The sequence below is a fragment of the Brassica napus genome, chromosome C8 (genome assembly GCF_020379485.1).
Source record: "Brassica napus cultivar Da-Ae chromosome C8, Da-Ae, whole genome shotgun sequence".
Taxonomy (NCBI): Eukaryota; Viridiplantae; Streptophyta; class Magnoliopsida; order Brassicales; family Brassicaceae; genus Brassica; species Brassica napus.
This window is the reverse complement of record NC_063451.1, coordinates 24764230-24783030: the sequence shown is the minus strand read 5'-3', so window position 1 is coordinate 24783030 and position 18801 is coordinate 24764230. Positions and strand designations below refer to the sequence as shown.

Sequence of the window (18801 nt, the reverse complement as noted above, 5' to 3'; positions counted from 1 at the left end):
GTTTTGGAGCAATTAAATGGTCGGTTTTAATTAATGTTTTGGTCTATTTGATGCGTTTTGGTGTTCTTAAGTGTAATATGCAGGTTACTAGATAGCTTGCAAGAAAAGAACGCATTCGGGATTTATTCAGAAGCAAGATGGACCGAACAATGGACCGAATGGGAAGTATTGATCGCACAGGACGGAGATCGACCGATCCGGTCCATGTGGATCGACCGATCCCACGCTTTCATGCACTAGATCGACCGATCCCACGCTCTACGGGCTCCACACGCACCAATGAGCTTTTCACTCCTTTTTACCCACTCCCCTCAATTATGGACGGGAGAACTGGACTTTTGGGACTCAAAAAAGAGGAGAGACGACCAAGAAGGAGATTTACAAGTTCTTGAGAGAGATTTGAGAGTTTTGTGACTTGTTTTGTGTGATTTGTGAAGATTTGTAAAGGAGTTCATCTCAAAACCATTTGGAGAAGACCTTCTGAACCTTTACTCTGTTTTAATACAATCTTATCATGTTTTCTTCATCAAAATCGTGTTGTTCTTGCTTATTTATGTGTGAGTAGTCATCTAGTTGGGTTTAGGGGTTCTCATAGGGGATTTCTTGATGTTTTGATTCATAAAACGTGTGTAGACTAAGGGATTACGTTTTGGTTCTTCATCTAATGGATTTCTTACTGCTTGAACTGAATTGATCACTTAGTTCATGATATCAGATTGTTTGATGCACCGAAAGTGATTGTTTGAACTTCCGAAAATACTTTAGATGAGCAAAGTGTCCTTAACCCTCAGAAGTTGATGTTATTGCGCTTTGTGAACATATTGAACCTGTTCTTAATGCTTGTTTAGAAATTGAAACTCAGCGGAAGTTAGTGTGGAGATTTCTATAACATAGAGAATTAGCGCTACGGAAGTAGGTTAATTCTAATATCGTGTTTGAGTTCTAGACGGTTCTTAATATATCCATGTGTCTGCCATTAATTGTATCTTGATTAAAAAGAAATCCCTGAGAATTCCCAATGCCCAACGTTTGTTTTAAAATAGTTTAAATCATCTTTTTACAGCTTGTTTATGTTTTGTGACACTAAAGAAAATTAAATAAAAACCATCAAAAATATATCTTCATTCGCTGTAGCTATTAACTTGTCTGCAACTCTACGTGTGATCATCGGTCCCTGTGGATTCGATCCCGCATTACTACTGCGTACTTTACTGTGCACTTGCAGTTAGATAATCGGGTTAAAACTCGACACATCAAGTTTTTGGCGCCGTTGCGGACACATCAGGTTTTTTTTTTTTTTTTTTTTTTTTTGTTATCGCTGATACCCACAAACACTTGAACCTCACCTAATTAAACACTAAAACAGCCTCCCAAACACTGAGCCCGTTATACCTGATGGAGATATCTTTGGTGGAAAGGTCACGCCCTTTTTAATGAATGTAAAGAGTTGATTACTTGAAACTGAGACTTGCAGGTCTGAAATATGGAAAGGTTTGCGCGGTCTTGGTGGGGATTTGGAATGAATGCCTTGACAGTCTCTGATTTAAGTGGTTAGCGAAATCACAAGGTAAGGTCTACTGAGGGTTAGTGAGCTCCCAAATTTTAATCCTCTTTACTTGAGGACAAGCAAAGATTCAAGTCTGGGGGAGTTGATATTCCGTGTTTTTAACGGTTTTAAACTCGTTTTGGAGCAATTAAATGGTCGGTTTTAATTAATGTTTTGGTCTATTTGATGCGTTTTGGTGTTCTTAAGTGTAATATGCAGGTTACTAGATAGCTTGCAAGAAAAGAACGCATTCGGGATTTATTCAGAAGCAAGATGGACCGAACAATGGACCGAATGGGAAGTATTGATCGCACAGGACGGAGATCGACCGATCCGGTCCATGTGGATCGACCGATCCCACGCTTTCATGCACTAGATCGACCGATCCCACGCTCTACGGGCTCCACACGCACCAATGAGCTTTTCACTCCTTTTTACCCACTCCCCTCAATTATGGACGGGAGAACTGGACTTTTGGGACTCAAAAAAGAGGAGAGACGACCAAGAAGGAGATTTACAAGTTCTTGAGAGAGATTTGAGAGTTTTGTGACTTGTTTTGTGTGATTTGTGAAGATTTGTAAAGGAGTTCATCTCAAAACCATTTGGAGAAGACCTTCTGAACCTTTACTCTGTTTTAATACAATCTTATCATGTTTTCTTCATCAAAATCGTGTTGTTCTTGCTTATTTATGTGTGAGTAGTCATCTAGTTGGGTTTAGGGGTTCTCATAGGGGATTTCTTGATGTTTTGATTCATAAAACGTGTGTAGACTAAGGGATTACGTTTTGGTTCTTCATCTAATGGATTTCTTACTGCTTGAACTGAATTGATCACTTAGTTCATGATATCAGATTGTTTGATGCACCGAAAGTGATTGTTTGAACTTCCGAAAATACTTTAGATGAGCAAAGTGTCCTTAACCCTCAGAAGTTGATGTTATTGCGCTTTGTGAACATATTGAACCTGTTCTTAATGCTTGTTTAGAAATTGAAACTCAGCGGAAGTTAGTGTGGAGATTTCTATAACATAGAGAATTAGCGCTACGGAAGTAGGTTAATTCTAATATCGTGTTTGAGTTCTAGACGGTTCTTAATATATCCATGTGTCTGCCATTAATTGTATCTTGATTAAAAAGAAATCCCTGAGAATTCCCAATGCCCAACGTTTGTTTTAAAATAGTTTTCAAATCGTTTAAATCATCTTTTTACAGCTTGTTTATGTTTTGTGACACTAAAGAAAATTAAATAAAAACCATCAAAAATATATCTTCATTCGCTGTAGCTATTAACTTGTCTGCAACTCTACGTGTGATCATCGGTCCCTGTGGATTCGATCCCGCATTACTACTGCGTACTTTACTGTGCACTTGCAGTTAGATAATCGGGTTAAAACTCGACACATCAAGTTTTTGGCGCCGTTGCGGACACATCAAGTTTTTTTTTTTTTTTTTTTTTTTTGTTATCGCTGATACCCACAAACACTTGAACCTCACCTAATTAAACACTAAAACAGCCTCCCAAACACTGAGCCCGTTATACCTGATGGAGATATCTTTGGTGGAAAGGTCACGCCCTTTTTAATGAATGTAAAGAGTTGATTACTTGAAACTGAGACTTGCAGGTCTGAAATATGGAAAGGTTTGCGCGGTCTTGGTGGGGATTTGGAATGAATGCCTTGACAGTCTCTGATTTAAGTGGTTAGCGAAATCACAAGGTAAGGTCTACTGAGGGTTAGTGAGCTCCCAAATTTTAATCCTCTTTACTTGAGGACAAGCAAAGATTCAAGTCTGGGGGAGTTGATATTCCGTGTTTTTAACGGTTTTAAACTCGTTTTGGAGCAATTAAATGGTCGGTTTTAATTAATGTTTTGGTCTATTTGATGCGTTTTGGTGTTCTTAAGTGTAATATGCAGGTTACTAGATAGCTTGCAAGAAAAGAACGCATTCGGGATTTATTCAGAAGCAAGATGGACCGAACAATGGACCGAATGGGAAGTATTGATCGCACAGGACGGAGATCGACCGATCCGGTCCATGTGGATCGACCGATCCCACGCTTTCATGCACTAGATCGACCGATCCCACGCTCTACGGGCTCCACACGCACCAATGAGCTTTTCACTCCTTTTTACCCACTCCCCTCAATTATGGACGGGAGAACTGGACTTTTGGGACTCAAAAAAGAGGAGAGACGACCAAGAAGGAGATTTACAAGTTCTTGAGAGAGATTTGAGAGTTTTGTGACTTGTTTTGTGTGATTTGTGAAGATTTGTAAAGGAGTTCATCTCAAAACCATTTGGAGAAGACCTTCTGAACCTTTACTCTGTTTTAATACAATCTTATCATGTTTTCTTCATCAAAATCGTGTTGTTCTTGCTTATTTATGTGTGAGTAGTCATCTAGTTGGGTTTAGGGGTTCTCATAGGGGATTTCTTGATGTTTTGATTCATAAAACGTGTGTAGACTAAGGGATTACGTTTTGGTTCTTCATCTAATGGATTTCTTACTGCTTGAACTGAATTGATCACTTAGTTCATGATATCAGATTGTTTGATGCACCGAAAGTGATTGTTTGAACTTCCGAAAATACTTTAGATGAGCAAAGTGTCCTTAACCCTCGGAAGTTGATGTTATTGCGCTTTGTGAACATATTGAACCTGTTCTTAATGCTTGTTTAGAAATTGAAACTCAGCGGAAGTTAGTGTGGAGATTTCTATAACATAGAGAATTAGCGCTACGGAAATAGGTTAATTCTAATATCGTGTTTGAGTTCTAGACGGTTCTTAATATATCCATGTGTCTGCCATTAATTGTATCTTGATTAAAAAGAAATCCCTGAGAATTCCCAATGCCCAACGTTTGTTTTAAAATAGTTTTCAAATCGTTTAAATCATCTTTTTACAGCTTGTGTTATGTTTTGTGACACTAAAGAAAATTAAATAAAAACCATCAAAAATATATCTTCATTCGCTGTAGCTATTAACTTGTCTACAACTCTACGTGTGATCATCGGTCCCTGTGGATTCGATCCCGCATTACTACTGCGTACTTTACTATGCACTTGCAGTTAGATAATCGGGTTAAAACTCGACACATCAACTTAGTTTAGTTCACTTGGTCCATTATTTGCATATTTATTGGTTTTGCATAAGTTTCATTACTTATTTTTTTCATTTGCTCTATCAGCTATCTAAGCCACTAGTTTGATATATTTATCTTGCAAGGTACATCAATTCTAAGGCTATGGAGTATGAAGAAGATGATCTAAGTGAGATCAATACCTCAGAAATAGATTGGGGAGAAGAACCAGATGATTTAAGTGATGATGGAGAAGACCAAGAACACCAGTCTTGTTATGAAACTGATTCTGAAATCAGTTATGGACGCCATCATGAGGAGGTTGGAGATGAACCAGAGTCTCTTGAGCAAAGTTTCTCCAGGTCCATTAGTAGATGGAATGAAGAATACACACCAATCAAATACTCTTGGTCAAGACCAAGCAGTCCATGGACAGATTATGGTGGGGAAAAGGAGGACGAGTTGTATGAGGATTACAACCTTAGAGAGCAGAGAAGGCAGTAAGCTATGGACGTGCCCCATATAGTGTATCAGCTCAACCTAAACCCACCAGCACAAAGAGAGCTCAACAAACACCAACCGGCCAAAAGAAGGGAGTAAGCAAAGATTCTGCTTATACATCCAACACTCTAGTGTTTTCAGGTTCCAGCAAGAACCCTGAGGTGTATTTGAGTTGGGAAATTAACATGGAGAAGTGTCTGCGGTCCAACAACATTCCCAAAGAAAAGAAGCTATCACAAGCTGTCCAAGCCTTCACGGGGAATGCTTACAAATGGTGGCTAAAGGAGAGCAGTCCAAGCATCTACAACCAGCCCGTGGTAGATTGGAGAGACCTTAAAGTCAGGATGTATAAAGAGTTTGCAGAGAAGTATCAAGACAAAGTAGATGCCACATCAAAGTTCCATTGTCAAGCAACGAGGAAAGTGATGTTTACACCAAAACCGCATACTGTTCCTAAACCAAAGAAGGCTCACGACCATGAACCCAAGGAGATATCATCTAGTGTACTTACACACCAAGCAGGGTTTAAGAGGTCGGCTCAATTAAACAAGGTCCAGCCACAGCCAATCACTACACCCTTGCCTGAACTGCAAAAGTTACAAGAGATGTGTCAAAGGCTCAAGGAGACTCTAGAACCCAAGGAGGAGAACACATCAAACCAAGGTAAGTCTTCTGACCTTATGAAACCCAAGAACCCAACTTGCTATAGATGCCATAAACGTGGGCACTTTGCTGCTGTTTGTCCATTTAAGAAAACCTTGAAAGAAACATCACTAGGAGAGCAAACTGAAATATCAAAAATAAGTGATAGTTTAATTCAATCTAATTTGTTGGTTTCCAATGCTTGTATAATGCTCTTGTCTATGTCAAAAGGTTTTTATACAGGTACTAAGGGGCATGATGAGTCCATTAAAGAAGAACCAACCAAAGGAAGTGATATTCTTGTTCCTTTAGAGCTTTCAAATTCTGTAATTATGCACCTCTTGCCAAAAGATTTTGATCCAGGAATGAGACAAGTTGATGGACGACCAGACAATGATGAGAAGTTTAAGGAGAACCAGGGACAGCACCTGACTTGTCCACAAAACGTTGAAGAAGTACAAGAAACAGGAAGAGTACACAAGCTGTCAAAGAGCAAATCATACTTCAACTTGCTGAAACAATTTGGGTAAATCTAAACTTTACTTTTCCGATTTATAAATTTTCAAACCCAGGTATAATTCACTTGTTTCCTGCCAAAAGTGTTGAATTTGTTTCAGGAACAGAGACTAAAGATCATATGTATGATCCACCCAAGGAGAGCACAAGGTGTTTATATGCCAAGAGAAAACAAGAAATTGTCCACAGCCACACCTTGATTCCATACGACCCAGGAGATCAAGCACCACCCATCAGAGTGCCAGACCAAAACAGAGGAGTAGTGTTGTCGTTCCTACCCAAAGGAGAACCACCAGATGTGCCATCAAAGATCAAACCGATCAAATACAAAGGTAAGCTAAGGTCCTAGAATCTCAAAGGAAGATGAAACCTGACTTGCTCTATCTTGGTGCAGATTATCCAGTTTCGAGGTCAAAACTTTTTCAAGGGAGAGGGTATGATGCGGCCATCAAATCAGTACCTGAACCAAGAGCCAACCAGTTGCACCAATCAGCTAAACAAGAGACTAACCAGGATATGTGTTCAGTAAAAACGGAGTATCTTACCAACCATGAAGAGTTTTGCCATGAAACCAATTTTCATGCATTAAACACTCAACAAGGAGTTAAGAAAAATTGGAAGTATCTTCAAATCTACTCGGACCAGGAAGATATGAATTTTACAAACAAGATGTTCTCCAGCCCGTCTATCTGCGAGAATCCGAGTTTAGAAGTTATTTCAAGTCCAACCAAGAAGCGTTAACCAAAGCATGGACTTAAAGGTGGATCTATTAGCTTTCCAACAAGCCAAGAATGAGGAGAACATTCCACCTAAATATGGAGTTATGGCCCAATTCCCTAAACCAGTCAAACCAGTTCTGCAATTGCCTAATTTGGAGTCTCACCGGTTCAATCTTAGTCAAACCAAAAAATGGCGACCAGGAGAGGTTTATAAGCATCTGAGAAGTATATCCAGTGATTCAGGAGTAGTTGAAGAGTTCTTACCATGCACCAGAGTCCACATGATCAGGAGGTCTTATTGTTTGGGAACTTTCCTAAATTGGATGCATCCCCACTTTGGAGAATAAGTGACCAACGACCAAGCCATCAAAGCTGCAGCGTTTTGGAAGCATTCCTTACTTGTCTAAGAGTCTTAAGATGCACCAGCACTCACCAGAACACACGGATTCAAGCAAGACCAGACTTGCCATCTTTGGAGCTATTTTTGGAATTATTGCCCATCAATTCCCAACAGCTCTTTTCAAGCCAAGACTACAAAGATTTCGGCCAGGTCTTCAGCATTCAAGATGTTCCCAAGAAGATTACCTACACCATCAAACCGTCCAGATACAAAACCAGAATCAAATCCCTTGCAGAAAGCTTTTGGATCCAAGATATCTTCCAACGGCTAGTTTTATCGGTTTTTCTTATTTGTTTGCTTCTTTCTTTGTTTTAGTTTTCTAGCTAAGTTAAGGCAAGAACCTATATAAGCTCTGTCTAGTCTTCATTGTAAGTCACCTTTCAATCCTTAAGAAATAATATTCAGTTTGTTTATTTTTATCAAAGAGAGTCTTTGAATAGAAATCTGTCTTTAGGATACTTGAGTGATTCTTGTGTTCTATTGATTCGTCTGGCATAGGTTGTTTGTGTGATTCAACAGCCAGTGTTATTCCAGATTGAGAGAGTCAATCAAACCCACGGATTGAGAGAGTCAATCATCATCTGTCCAACATCATCTATCCATCTTCCATCTTCAATCTTCTATCCATAAACCATTCCATCCCTTTATCTATTTAGTTCCTGTTCTTGTTTTAATTATTCATAAACTCATTGTAATTCATTGTTACCAGGTTAGATTGGGTTAAAAGGAACAGCAAGTCGGCCATCTTCACCATCTTTCCATCCGGTCTACATCCTTACCGATACGATCCCCCCCATCGCCCATCCATCTCATCGACCCAGCTTCCCAGCCTGCAACACTTTCGAACCGTTGGTGCTACAATCTGAGCACTCTCCTAGACAGGTGAAAGATAAAATCCTGAACTATATGTTTTTTTTTTAATTTGTGAGCAGATTGTATTTTTTTTATAACTCGTGTTGGATTTGGACCGGAGAGAAACAAACAAAGAAGATGGTGATTGAAAATACATGTATCTCCACTATTTTGATTACCGAAAATATAAAGTGATTCTTTTATCTACAAAATAAAAATTATAAATTTTCAAAATTTAACAATTTTGAGAATGGATTTCCGCTTTCTCATTATTTACTTGACATTTATTTTTAGGACTATTTTTTTTGCCATCTATTTTTATTAAAAGGCCAAAGTCCATAACCGAAAAAGATACAAAGTCCGAAGGTCCAACCGAACACCAACCCCAACAAACGGCCTAAATTAAGCCCACCAATCTTAAACCGGCCCAAAAAACCCGACTAAACACATGTTGGTTTATGTATAAAAGAGAAAGACACGTGTAATCCCTCAACAGCGAGGGTTCTACGCGTCACATAACCTTCTACCTTCACCGACCCGAACTGATCGCCTGAAACTGACCGGCGCCAAAGTCGGAATCAAGCGCTGCTTTCCATACCTCCACATCAGAGATTCTTCCCACGGAGAGCGTCCATCGGCCAAGCCGAGATCTACTCCGGATCACCACATCACCCACACGGGATTTAATCCGGACATTTATTTTAATAACTTACAATCAATCACTATATATAAAATAAAATTTAACAAATGTTAGAATATAGAAAATATGATTGATCATAAAAGAGGAGATAAGATGCTTTGTCAATCACATATCTGGACAAGATTGTAGTTGTCAGCCCAAAATGATTTGAAACTACCTGATAATTTTATGGTTAACTATAGTAACTGAGTTACACAATTTTAACGTAGGGAGTCCAATTATTTAATTCAATTAAAATGGGTTATGATAATCTAATCCACATATAATTAAAATGATTTATTGTATAGTAAGAAAACTCAAATAATAGTTTTCTATAAGTTGACAAAAAATAGTTGCTATAGATACAAGAAAGTACAGAGTATCAAAAGTTATAATATTTACAGTAATAGATATTTATAAAAATAAATCAAATTAGGTTTCAAAACTGAAAAATCCTACTCTTTCAAAGCAAAATCTAATTATAGTGAGATTAGTCAAATATCAAGAACCTATTAGCCCAAATTTAGTATAAGCAAACCCAAATAACAATAATCTATGTATATTTTTTATCAAAAACAATCCATCTATAATTAAATATCTATAAAGTTTTCAATTTTCCCTGTTTGACATAGTGTTACATTTTACAAACCGCTGTATCAATTATATATATATATATATATATATATATATATATATATATATATATATATTCTAAATTAACAAATTACTAGATCTTGACCCGCACTTCCATGCAGGTTTTATTCTTTCTATACTAAAATATTTTTATTTATATAACATAATAATTATTATGTACCAATACTATTTTACATAATTTTTTGTATTTTGTAAAAAGAATATTTTGTAAACATTATTATGTAACAATACTATTTTACATAATTTTATGTTTCATTTCGAAAATTTAAAATTTATATGGAAATTAAATTAAATTGAACCTATATAATAGAGAATAAATTTTTGGGGATACGATTAGAAACAACAAAATTTATCTTATAAAAGAAACTATAATATTTTGTAATTGCAAAATAATTTTTTAGTAACGATCTTATTTGAGAAATTGCTTAAAATACACTAACTTGGATAGCATTTAAAAAAAACTCAATAAAAGATATCATAACATTTGAGCTTAGGTTTAACGATTTTTGTTTAGGATTTATTACTTAGCTGGTGAAGTTGAGTTTATAAATTTCTGTAAATAATTTTTATATATTTATAAATGTTTTGGGAGAGTTAATTTTGTCTTTTACTAATAAATTTAAGATATTTATGAAAAATGATAATAATTGTAAGGTAATTTTAAAATAGTATCAAATATAATGTAAATTTAAAATTTATTGGAATTGTGTTAATACTGTAACATTAAACCAGTTTGATAAATGTGTGTTCTTTTCATATAGAACAGTGTTGTAATATTAATGTGAAACGAGGTTTTTATATGTTAATCTATGGTTTCGGTAATACAAATATATTGATGAAATGTCACTGATTGAAGGAAAACATAGAAGAAATGAGTTTTGAATTGGGCAATTCTCTTAAATAGACCTTTTTAAGTTTTTGTCACAAAAATAGACCTCAAAAACTAAATTGACCAAAATATCACTTTTTATTTTGAAAATTTTAACTTTTGTTTATTTTTAAACCCTAAACCCCACCCCCTTAACTCTAAACCCTAATGTCTAGATTAATTAACCCTAGGGGTATAAGTGTATATTTACTTCTTTTGATAAAATATTTAAATCTATTTTGGTCTTTTTTATTTTTGAAGTCTATATTTTTGTGACAAAATTTTTTTTAGGTCTATCCTAGGGAATTTCTCTTTTGGAATTTAGCTTTTTCATCGTTGATAATAGGTTCTTACTGAAATCCCTTATCTTCTTTCGAGTTTGGTTATGTGTTGCTGTAATGTTTCAACTTTCCAAATTGTCCGGCCGATTTCATCGTGCTCCAGTTTTCAGTGAATATGAAATCAAAGAGAATTTACAAAGCAAATCAAATTCATATCTGATAAGAGGTAAATTTGAGATCTCGAAAAGTGAAAGTGACTTACCTTAACGAAACTTTCTCATATTAACGAAGCAAATACATGAATGTATAGATCAGACGATTCAGTTACTAGCTCCGAGTAAAAGCTGATGTCTTTGATTTAATCTATTAAGTTAGACCACTCTAATGGTAGACAAAAATTTCCTCTATATTTTACACAAAAATAGAGTAATTCTATAAAAAACTGAAATATAGAGTTTTTATTTTACTCTATATTTGGAGTAAAAAACAACATTACGGTTAGATGCACCAGATGTCCTTAAGAACATAATTTTCTCGATAAGAAAATGGAAGATATTGGAGCCGACAAACGTTCGAGAGGAAGAGAGATGTTGTTGGAAAAAACACAACAAGGATGGAAAGAGTGGAAGCGCTACATGGTTCAATCACGGTTAGATGCACCAGATGACTTGCATCTTCCCTTATTACCGCTTCAGGTCTCACCGTCCTCTGCTTCTTAAGTCTAGTTTTACAGTTCTTGGTTGAAAAACTTTGTCTCTCTTCATATGCAGGCACTGTTTTCAAAGCTACAACAGTTGGCCACCATTGCTGGCTGACAGAGAGTGATAATCTGGCTGTCAAACGAGGAGGAGTTTTGGAGTGCGTTTGAGGACGAGTCAGCCATCTGGTTTGCAACCGGTAAACACACTCTCTTCTACTACCACTCTTATGTACATCATCAGCTCTGAAAGATGAAGTCATTGATACTGGACATGAACTTCACAGTGGAGATAGCCAGGTTCGCGGGTATCCATTTAAAGTGGTACAGAACCATGCATCAGTGGTGATCAATAGAGCCATCAACATATTCTCCTCAAGAGGCATCAACCCACAAAGGTTATAATACAAGTAACCCTCTTTTGAAGATCTCTCCACGTGGAATTAACTAAAAGTATATGTGTTCTTTCAACCAGCTCGCTCCCGAAGGCGGAGTGGTTCACGGAAGCAGCCAAGTCAGCTATCAACTGTTGTGAATGAGCCTTCTTTACCTCCTCCTAATACAGACCCAAGTCCAGAAAGCCTTGGCGCTGCTGCTTCACGTCCTCTTCGGCAGGGTAACGGTTCTGGTGGTCCCTATTTATAACCAGCAGCAAAGGAGTAATGTTGCTGGTCCGCCTCCACCTAATCGACAAAACGGAAATAATGCTCCGGGGAATTTTGCATAACTGAAAGTATGTTCATGTTCTTCAAATGCTTTAGTGTCCTCATTTGGAGAAGGCCATTCACTCACTTCACCTTACTTTAGAACTGAGTGAAGTTATTTGGCAGTGGTGGTGTTTAGAGTTGCGTGGGTTTTCAAGAGAGGGACTGTACAAGAGAAGACTTTCTGGCTTGTTTGATAGTGGGTGTGCTGATTGGGTTGTGGTTAAGAGCAAGAGAACTGGATCTTCTTGATAAAGATGTTAGAAAAAAGAGGAGAAATGAATAACCGATTTTACATGAAGTTATGAATCTTCATTGGCTGAAGGAAAGAGATAATGTATTGGTACATATGAAGAGTCATCTGCTACTAGGTTGGGTACAACGAAAGCTTAGAAGACTTGGCTACAGTCAATGGAGTTGGACCATCAGTTTTCAAAGGATAACCTTGTGGGCAAGAGAAAAATACAATGGACAACTTGAGGTGGAAAGAGTTTAGTGGAAAGGATGGGGTTTTGACAAAAACACTCAAGGTACATATGTATTTTCTCTTCTTTCTTTAAGTTTAGATGCCTATCAAATGTGAATGACTTTAAAATCCTGTAGTCTACTAGGTATCTTGGTGATGATGGATCGTTGTTATGGTTTTATATAGGCACGCATTGGTATGGAACGTACACGAAGAGAGTTTCTGTGCAGCTCCTCACTTGCATTGAAGATGCATAGTAGTGTCGATGCTACCAACGATGGAGAGAGTGTTGTATATGAGGAAGAGAAAGTGCAGCCTGAGTCCAGGAGCAGCTTCACTTTTAAAGAAAGATTTACAGCTGAAAGTAACATCGAGAGAAGATCTAACTAGAGGGTTAGAAAAGACGAGTACATTACTTCTTAAGGAGGAGCAGTTAACTCTGCAACCAATTAATAGTTTGTAGTTTAAATCAAGAACGTTCATGTAACCCGTTTCAAAATGGCATAAAATTTATAAACTGCTATGAGTTGATCCTCCAAAAAATAATTACAACATATAAGTCAAACATGACATGTGTTCGCTTAACACACCTCATTGGCTGCAGTAAGTGAGAGTTACAGAAATGGTCACATCACAAGGGCAAAGCTACAATGAGTGAGTGCTAACAGGAAAATTATTGACAAGATGCAGATTATATCTCTGTCAAAGATGAGTACTGACTTGAGAAGCTTAACCATGATACGAGCCGCACCAAGAACAACTAGACGGAAATCCCTTTTCACTACAGCATACTTGTGCAATACAGTGACTTGAATATAAGCAATGGCAGCAGCCAAAAATCAGAATTCAAGACCATGCATAGAGACTAAACTCAGTGAAACCACAAGATTATAATGTTAAACAAACTACTACCCCCTAACTGAAAAGAGGCGGATCACATTATAATGTTCAGCACGTTTTCAAGATGGAGCAGGAAGAGTACACAAAAGAAGCAATAGATTGGAGCTACATTGAATTTGTGGACAACAAAGATGTTCTTGATCTTATAGAAAAGGTCTGCTTAACTGAGAAAGGACAGTGTTATCAAATTGGATGTTTTAACCTCACTTTCTCCTTTCTTTTCCATCTGCAGAAGCCTGGTGGAATCATTGCTCTCCTCGATGAAGCTTGGTAATATTAAAGACTACTTCCATAGATCTTTTATCCTGACTGTTATTTTGTAAACTAATGAGACTTAATTTTTCCAGTATTTTGACCACAATATATTCAAACTTCACGTTTTAATTGACCACCATAGCTGACCATCATATCTGACCACCACGGTTAATATGCTTCACCATTTAGTTTTTAGCAAAAATTATTAGCTTAACGTAGTTGACCACTATAATTGTATAGTTCTATAAAATATTAATGAAATATTAATTATTGGTAATATTTATACACACGTTAGAAAATAATAATATAAAACTATTAATTTGTAACAAAACAATTATTATGTTACTCTCTAAACATTTTGAAAACCAAACCAAGATCGACTCAGTATATATATTGGTTGACTGGTCTGACCAGTTTAACCCGTTTAACGGGTTTTTAAATTTTTATTGTATATTATATATGTATATATACCATATGCTTTAAGAAGAAAAAAGGAAAATTTGAAAGAAATCAAATGCAAACTCGTATCTTTTGTTAATGCAGATTGGTAAAACAAAAATCTTCTTGAGGGCTGGTCAGATGGCTGAACTCGACGCTAGGAGGACAGAAGTGCTTAGTGGTGCTGCAAAAAAAATTCAGAGACAAACAAGAACTCATCAAGCTCAGAAACGGCTTACTGTTCTGAGAAAGGCCACAATATCTCTACAAGCTCTATGTAGAGTTAAGCCATCTGATTTCAATCGCTCTCTTTGGGAAAGGCTGAAGCATCGGAGTGCCATGTGGGCGCTGCTGGTAAGTCGCACTATTAAGGCTCAGAGGAGGAGCAGAAGGCATAGATGAACCAGGAATGAGGTGTGGTTGTGCCATCATCCGTGGGGGCCCAGAGAAAGAGGAAGGGGTCATCAGATCTGTATAAACATTGGAGTTGCTACTGATACGATCAGGATTGTTGTCAAAAAGAGGCATTAGAGGAGAGGAGGATGGTATAGGCGGTGGTGATAATATTTGTGGAGGTGCAGCTGCCGTAGGGGCAGTGGTGGGTTGATGAGGTTGTAGATGATTTGCTGATGACATGTATGGTGGTCCAGTTGCCGATCCAGCCGAAGTGTTCCCAAGAGACATCGCCTATGTAAACCAACCTCTGCTTCCTACTGAGGATCTAAACCAATTTGAAGGTCATTGTTAGTTGTTACAGATCACTACTTACAGATAAAACCATGTACCATTACAGGAAATAAGGGTAGTAATAGCAGACTGAAAACACTATGAGTCATATATAATAGCGTTTCCTTAGCCGCTCTGACAGCGCCCGTTATAATAGGTCCGACATTTTTAATAGCGATTTTTGTTTATGCTATAGTTAACCATACAACGATAGCAAATGTTTCGTGTCATTAATTTATTTTTTAATTATCTGAAAATTTATTAAAAATAATTACTAAAAAACAATTTTTTAAAAAATACACCTAAATGTAATTCATAATTAAATAATTCAAATGAAATCAAAAGTTAATTCATAATTAAAAATTAAATTTTATTTATTAATTAAAATCAGTATACAAGTAATTAAAAAACGAATTAAACCAAAAACAAATTAAAACATTAAACAAAAAAATAATTAACCAAAACATAATTAACCTAAACCTAATCTAAGCCTCTGCCTGTCGACAAAAAAAAAATCTAAGCCTCTGCCTACAACCCTAGTTCCTCCGCCTCTAGCCTCCAGCCTCAAGCCTCCAGAACATCCGCCTTCAGCCTCCAGAACATCCGCCTTCAGCCTCCAGAGTGCTGTCGTCGCATCACCACAGAAAAAACAGAGCACGAGTTATGTTCTGTTCTTGAATCACCAGCCCTTTGTCTTCTTGTCTCGAGCCATGCTTTTTCTGATATGGAGTCGGTGGCGAGACCACCACCACCAAGCTTCTTCAGCCTCCTCCATTTTATTTAACTGAGAACACAACACAAACGCAAAACCAGAATCAGAACACTAGGATAGAGAGAGAGAGAGAGAGAGAGAGAGAGAGAGAGAGAGAGAGAGAGAGAGAGAGAGAGAATGCGAGAGAAGTTACCGGTAGACGATAAGAACTTTGTCCCAAATAAATAAAACACACCCGCAGAGCTGTGGTTGTAACGACGATGAACTGTGGTGGAGACGAAGACGAGGTTTGGTGGTGACAAGGCTTAGTGGTGATGAAGATAGAGATTACAGAGACAAGATCTGTGAGATTAGGAACTGTGGTTGTAACAACGACCTGTGGTGGAGACGAAGACGGGGTTTGAATCTCGTTGTTCTTTGTTTCAGAGAGAGGGAGGGAGAGAGAGAGAGAGAGAAACAGAGAAGAAGAAAGCGAAGAAGCGTGAGAGAGAGGGAAACAGAGAAGAAGAAAGTGAAGAAGCCTCAGAGAGAGGGAGAGAGAGAGAGAAACAACACACAAAAAGATTTAATCTGAACCCTTCAAAATATCTAATGTATGATTAAGATTATCAATCCACACACAACGTTTTTTAACCAAAGGAAAAAATGGTGAGGATAGATACAAGAGTGATTTTGGTCATTTGATTCAAATCAATCAATGGTTTAAAAAAAACAATACAAATTGTCTTCTTATCTATTTATAGCTATTATAAAAATTATTTTTAAGATTTAAATAATTTGGTATAATAATTAAAATTTTGAAATCTAAATTTTTTTATTTGAAATTTTAATTTATTTACAGAAATATAATTCATTTAAAAATTAAGGTTTAATGTTTTAAGATATATGTTAAAATGAGATATGTGGTTTAGGGGTTAGGGTTAAGATTTAAGATTAAATATATGATTTGAGTTTTAGAATATAGTTGGAGTTTAAATTTAAAGTTTCTATTATAAGTTTGTCAATATTGGATTTATGATTTTCTATGTAGAGATTAAGGTTGGGGGTTTAAGGTATTAAATATAGAGTGTAGATTTTAAGATTTAGTGTTTGAAGTTTAGGATTTAAATTTAAGATTAGATTTTTAAAATGAATAAATTTTGGACCTTTTAAACTGTGTTAGAGTTTTAATGAAGATTAGAGTTTCAAATTTATTAGTTAGAGTTTATGATATATGATTAATTTAGGGTATGGTATATATATGTATATCTATAGTTTAGGTTTGGGGGTTTAGATTTAATTTTTGAAAAAAAAAAAATTAAGAGTGAATTGTGAAAAAATAAAATTTTGAGTTTAGAGTTTAAAGTTTGAAGTACGATATAAGTTTTGGGGTTTAGGGTTTTAAGTACACCAAACTCCATATAGTAATATTACACTAAATATATACACCCATAAACTATTATATAAATATATTATTACGAAACTTTAATTATCATTTATATCCTTTAGTTTTACATTTATATATCCTGAGGTTAAAAATATTAGGGTTGGGGTTTATGGCATGTTTAGGGTTTAGATCTTGAGGTAAAAAATATTATTTTTGTTTTTTTCTGATTTGTTATTAGTATTACATTTTTTTTTTATCATATTAGTTGTTGTGTTATCTTGTGATTTTATGATGAAATATTTAAACTGCAAATTGATTTACAACCAAAATATACATTGCACTAAATTCATAAAACATACATTTTACATAGAATCTACACTAACAACATTAAATTCTTATACTAACAACATAAGTCTTATACTCAGCAGCTTCTCCATCTTCATTTTCCTCGCCACGACCAGCAACCATCATCTCTTCCAATTTTCTCTGCAAAGCTCAGTCAACAATATCACAAATCAGAACTAAAGGAACACGTGCTATAGAGGTAAGAGCTTACAGGTTCTTAACTATGGTAAAGATTAATCGCCATTCTGTTTTTAGAATGTTTATGTACTCTTCCTCTTCTCCTTCTTGAAAAGCACACCTTAACTATGGTAAAGATTAATCGCCATTCTGTTTTTAGAATGTTTATGTACTCTTCCTCTTCTCCTTCTTGAAAAGCACACCTTACTTTAGATAGTATTAGAAGCTAAATTTGGAACCTAAGCAATTGCAGAAAAAAAAAAAACTAAATGACTTATTAGGATATAGAGGAGGTGTAACCATTAACGTTTGTGTATACATAAACGAATGATGTTAGGAGTTTTCAAGGCTCCTAAAACAAATATTGTAGTATAAATGATTGTCGAACCAGTTCTGAGAGATATCAAAGCACCGAGAATGCAAGTACTCATTTAATCTAAGTGCAACCAATGATTTAGATGGGTTTTAAACTATTTACTAATACTAGAAAGCAATTACAGAATGATGTTTTTTTTTGACTAAGGGAAAAGAGAACTCATGGGCATAGGAATTAGACCTTGGGTGATCAAGTATCAAACTAAGGATGGCAAATGATCAATCAAACTATCTACCTTAAGCCTAGACACAATTCTAAGCAAGCTCTATGTCTAGATGAATGCTCATTTGCTAACATATCTCAAACATCAAATGTCTTTGGTTGAATAATGTGAAAGCAATCATTACTAACGAGTCTATTAGCTATCTTAGCACCATTAACAACAAATGTCTATGGCAAAGTATACTAAAAGCCTAGGAGAGTTGTCTCAGGCATTTCATCAAACACCTTTTGGGTGGGAAATGCCTATTGATCAACTTTTGAGTGGCCAACTCAGAAGATGCATTATGAATACTCTACTAGCAAGGAACAAGAATGATCTACACTAAAACATCCTAGAACTAACCTAATCACCCTTGATCTCCCTAACCCATGAATTCAAAAGGTGATTACTCACTAATCTCCATGATTCCTTTTAAACCCATATTGGATTTCAGATTAATCATGTAGAGAAATAGATAAGAAATCAACCAGAACACAAGATGAAAGCAATGAAATTTGAATCAAAAGAAGTTTTTCTAGTTGTTCTTCAGAAACGAGATAATGTCTGCCTGGTGGCTACAAAAGGTACTTAAAACATAGGTTTTGAAAAGTAAAAACGTGCATAATGAAATGACCTAAAGGCCCTTAGAAAACATGAGTTCGACAGGCAAATAGACGCGGAGCGACCTTGGCATGTCGCTCCG

At 36.2% G+C, this 18801-nt stretch overlaps 1 protein-coding gene and 2 long non-coding RNA genes across 3 annotated transcripts; 2 read left to right on the top strand and 1 right to left on the bottom strand.

Moving 5' to 3' along the window:
• Positions 1-5308: 5308 nt before the first annotated feature.
• LOC106417843 lies at positions 5309-9414 on the top strand. Its single transcript, XM_048766269.1, has 2 exons — positions 5309-6613; positions 6676-9414. The coding sequence occupies exon 1, from the start codon at positions 5309-5311 to the stop codon at positions 6293-6295; it is 987 nt and encodes a 328-aa protein (XP_048622226.1). The 3' UTR covers positions 6296-6613; positions 6676-9414.
• A 1841-nt stretch (positions 9415-11255) lies between these two features.
• LOC125591672 lies at positions 11256-15483 on the top strand. The gene is made up of 6 exons (XR_007327779.1): positions 11256-11429; positions 11505-11631; positions 11719-11829; positions 11907-12665; positions 12788-13655; positions 13734-15483. It is a non-coding gene; the product is annotated as an uncharacterized LOC125591672 (long non-coding RNA).
• Positions 15277-17731, bottom strand: LOC106417931. The gene is made up of 3 exons (XR_001283537.3): positions 17555-17731; positions 15826-17484; positions 15277-15704 (listed from the first exon to the last, which is right to left on the bottom strand). It is a non-coding gene; the product is annotated as an uncharacterized LOC106417931 (long non-coding RNA).
• Positions 17732-18801: the final 1070 nt, after the last annotated feature.

What these genes read in the sequence shown, in the direction of transcription:
- LOC106417843 (XM_048766269.1), top strand. Translation starts at nt 5,309, where the DNA reads ATGGAGAAGTGTCTGCGGTCCAACAACATTCCCAAAGAAAAGAAGCTA.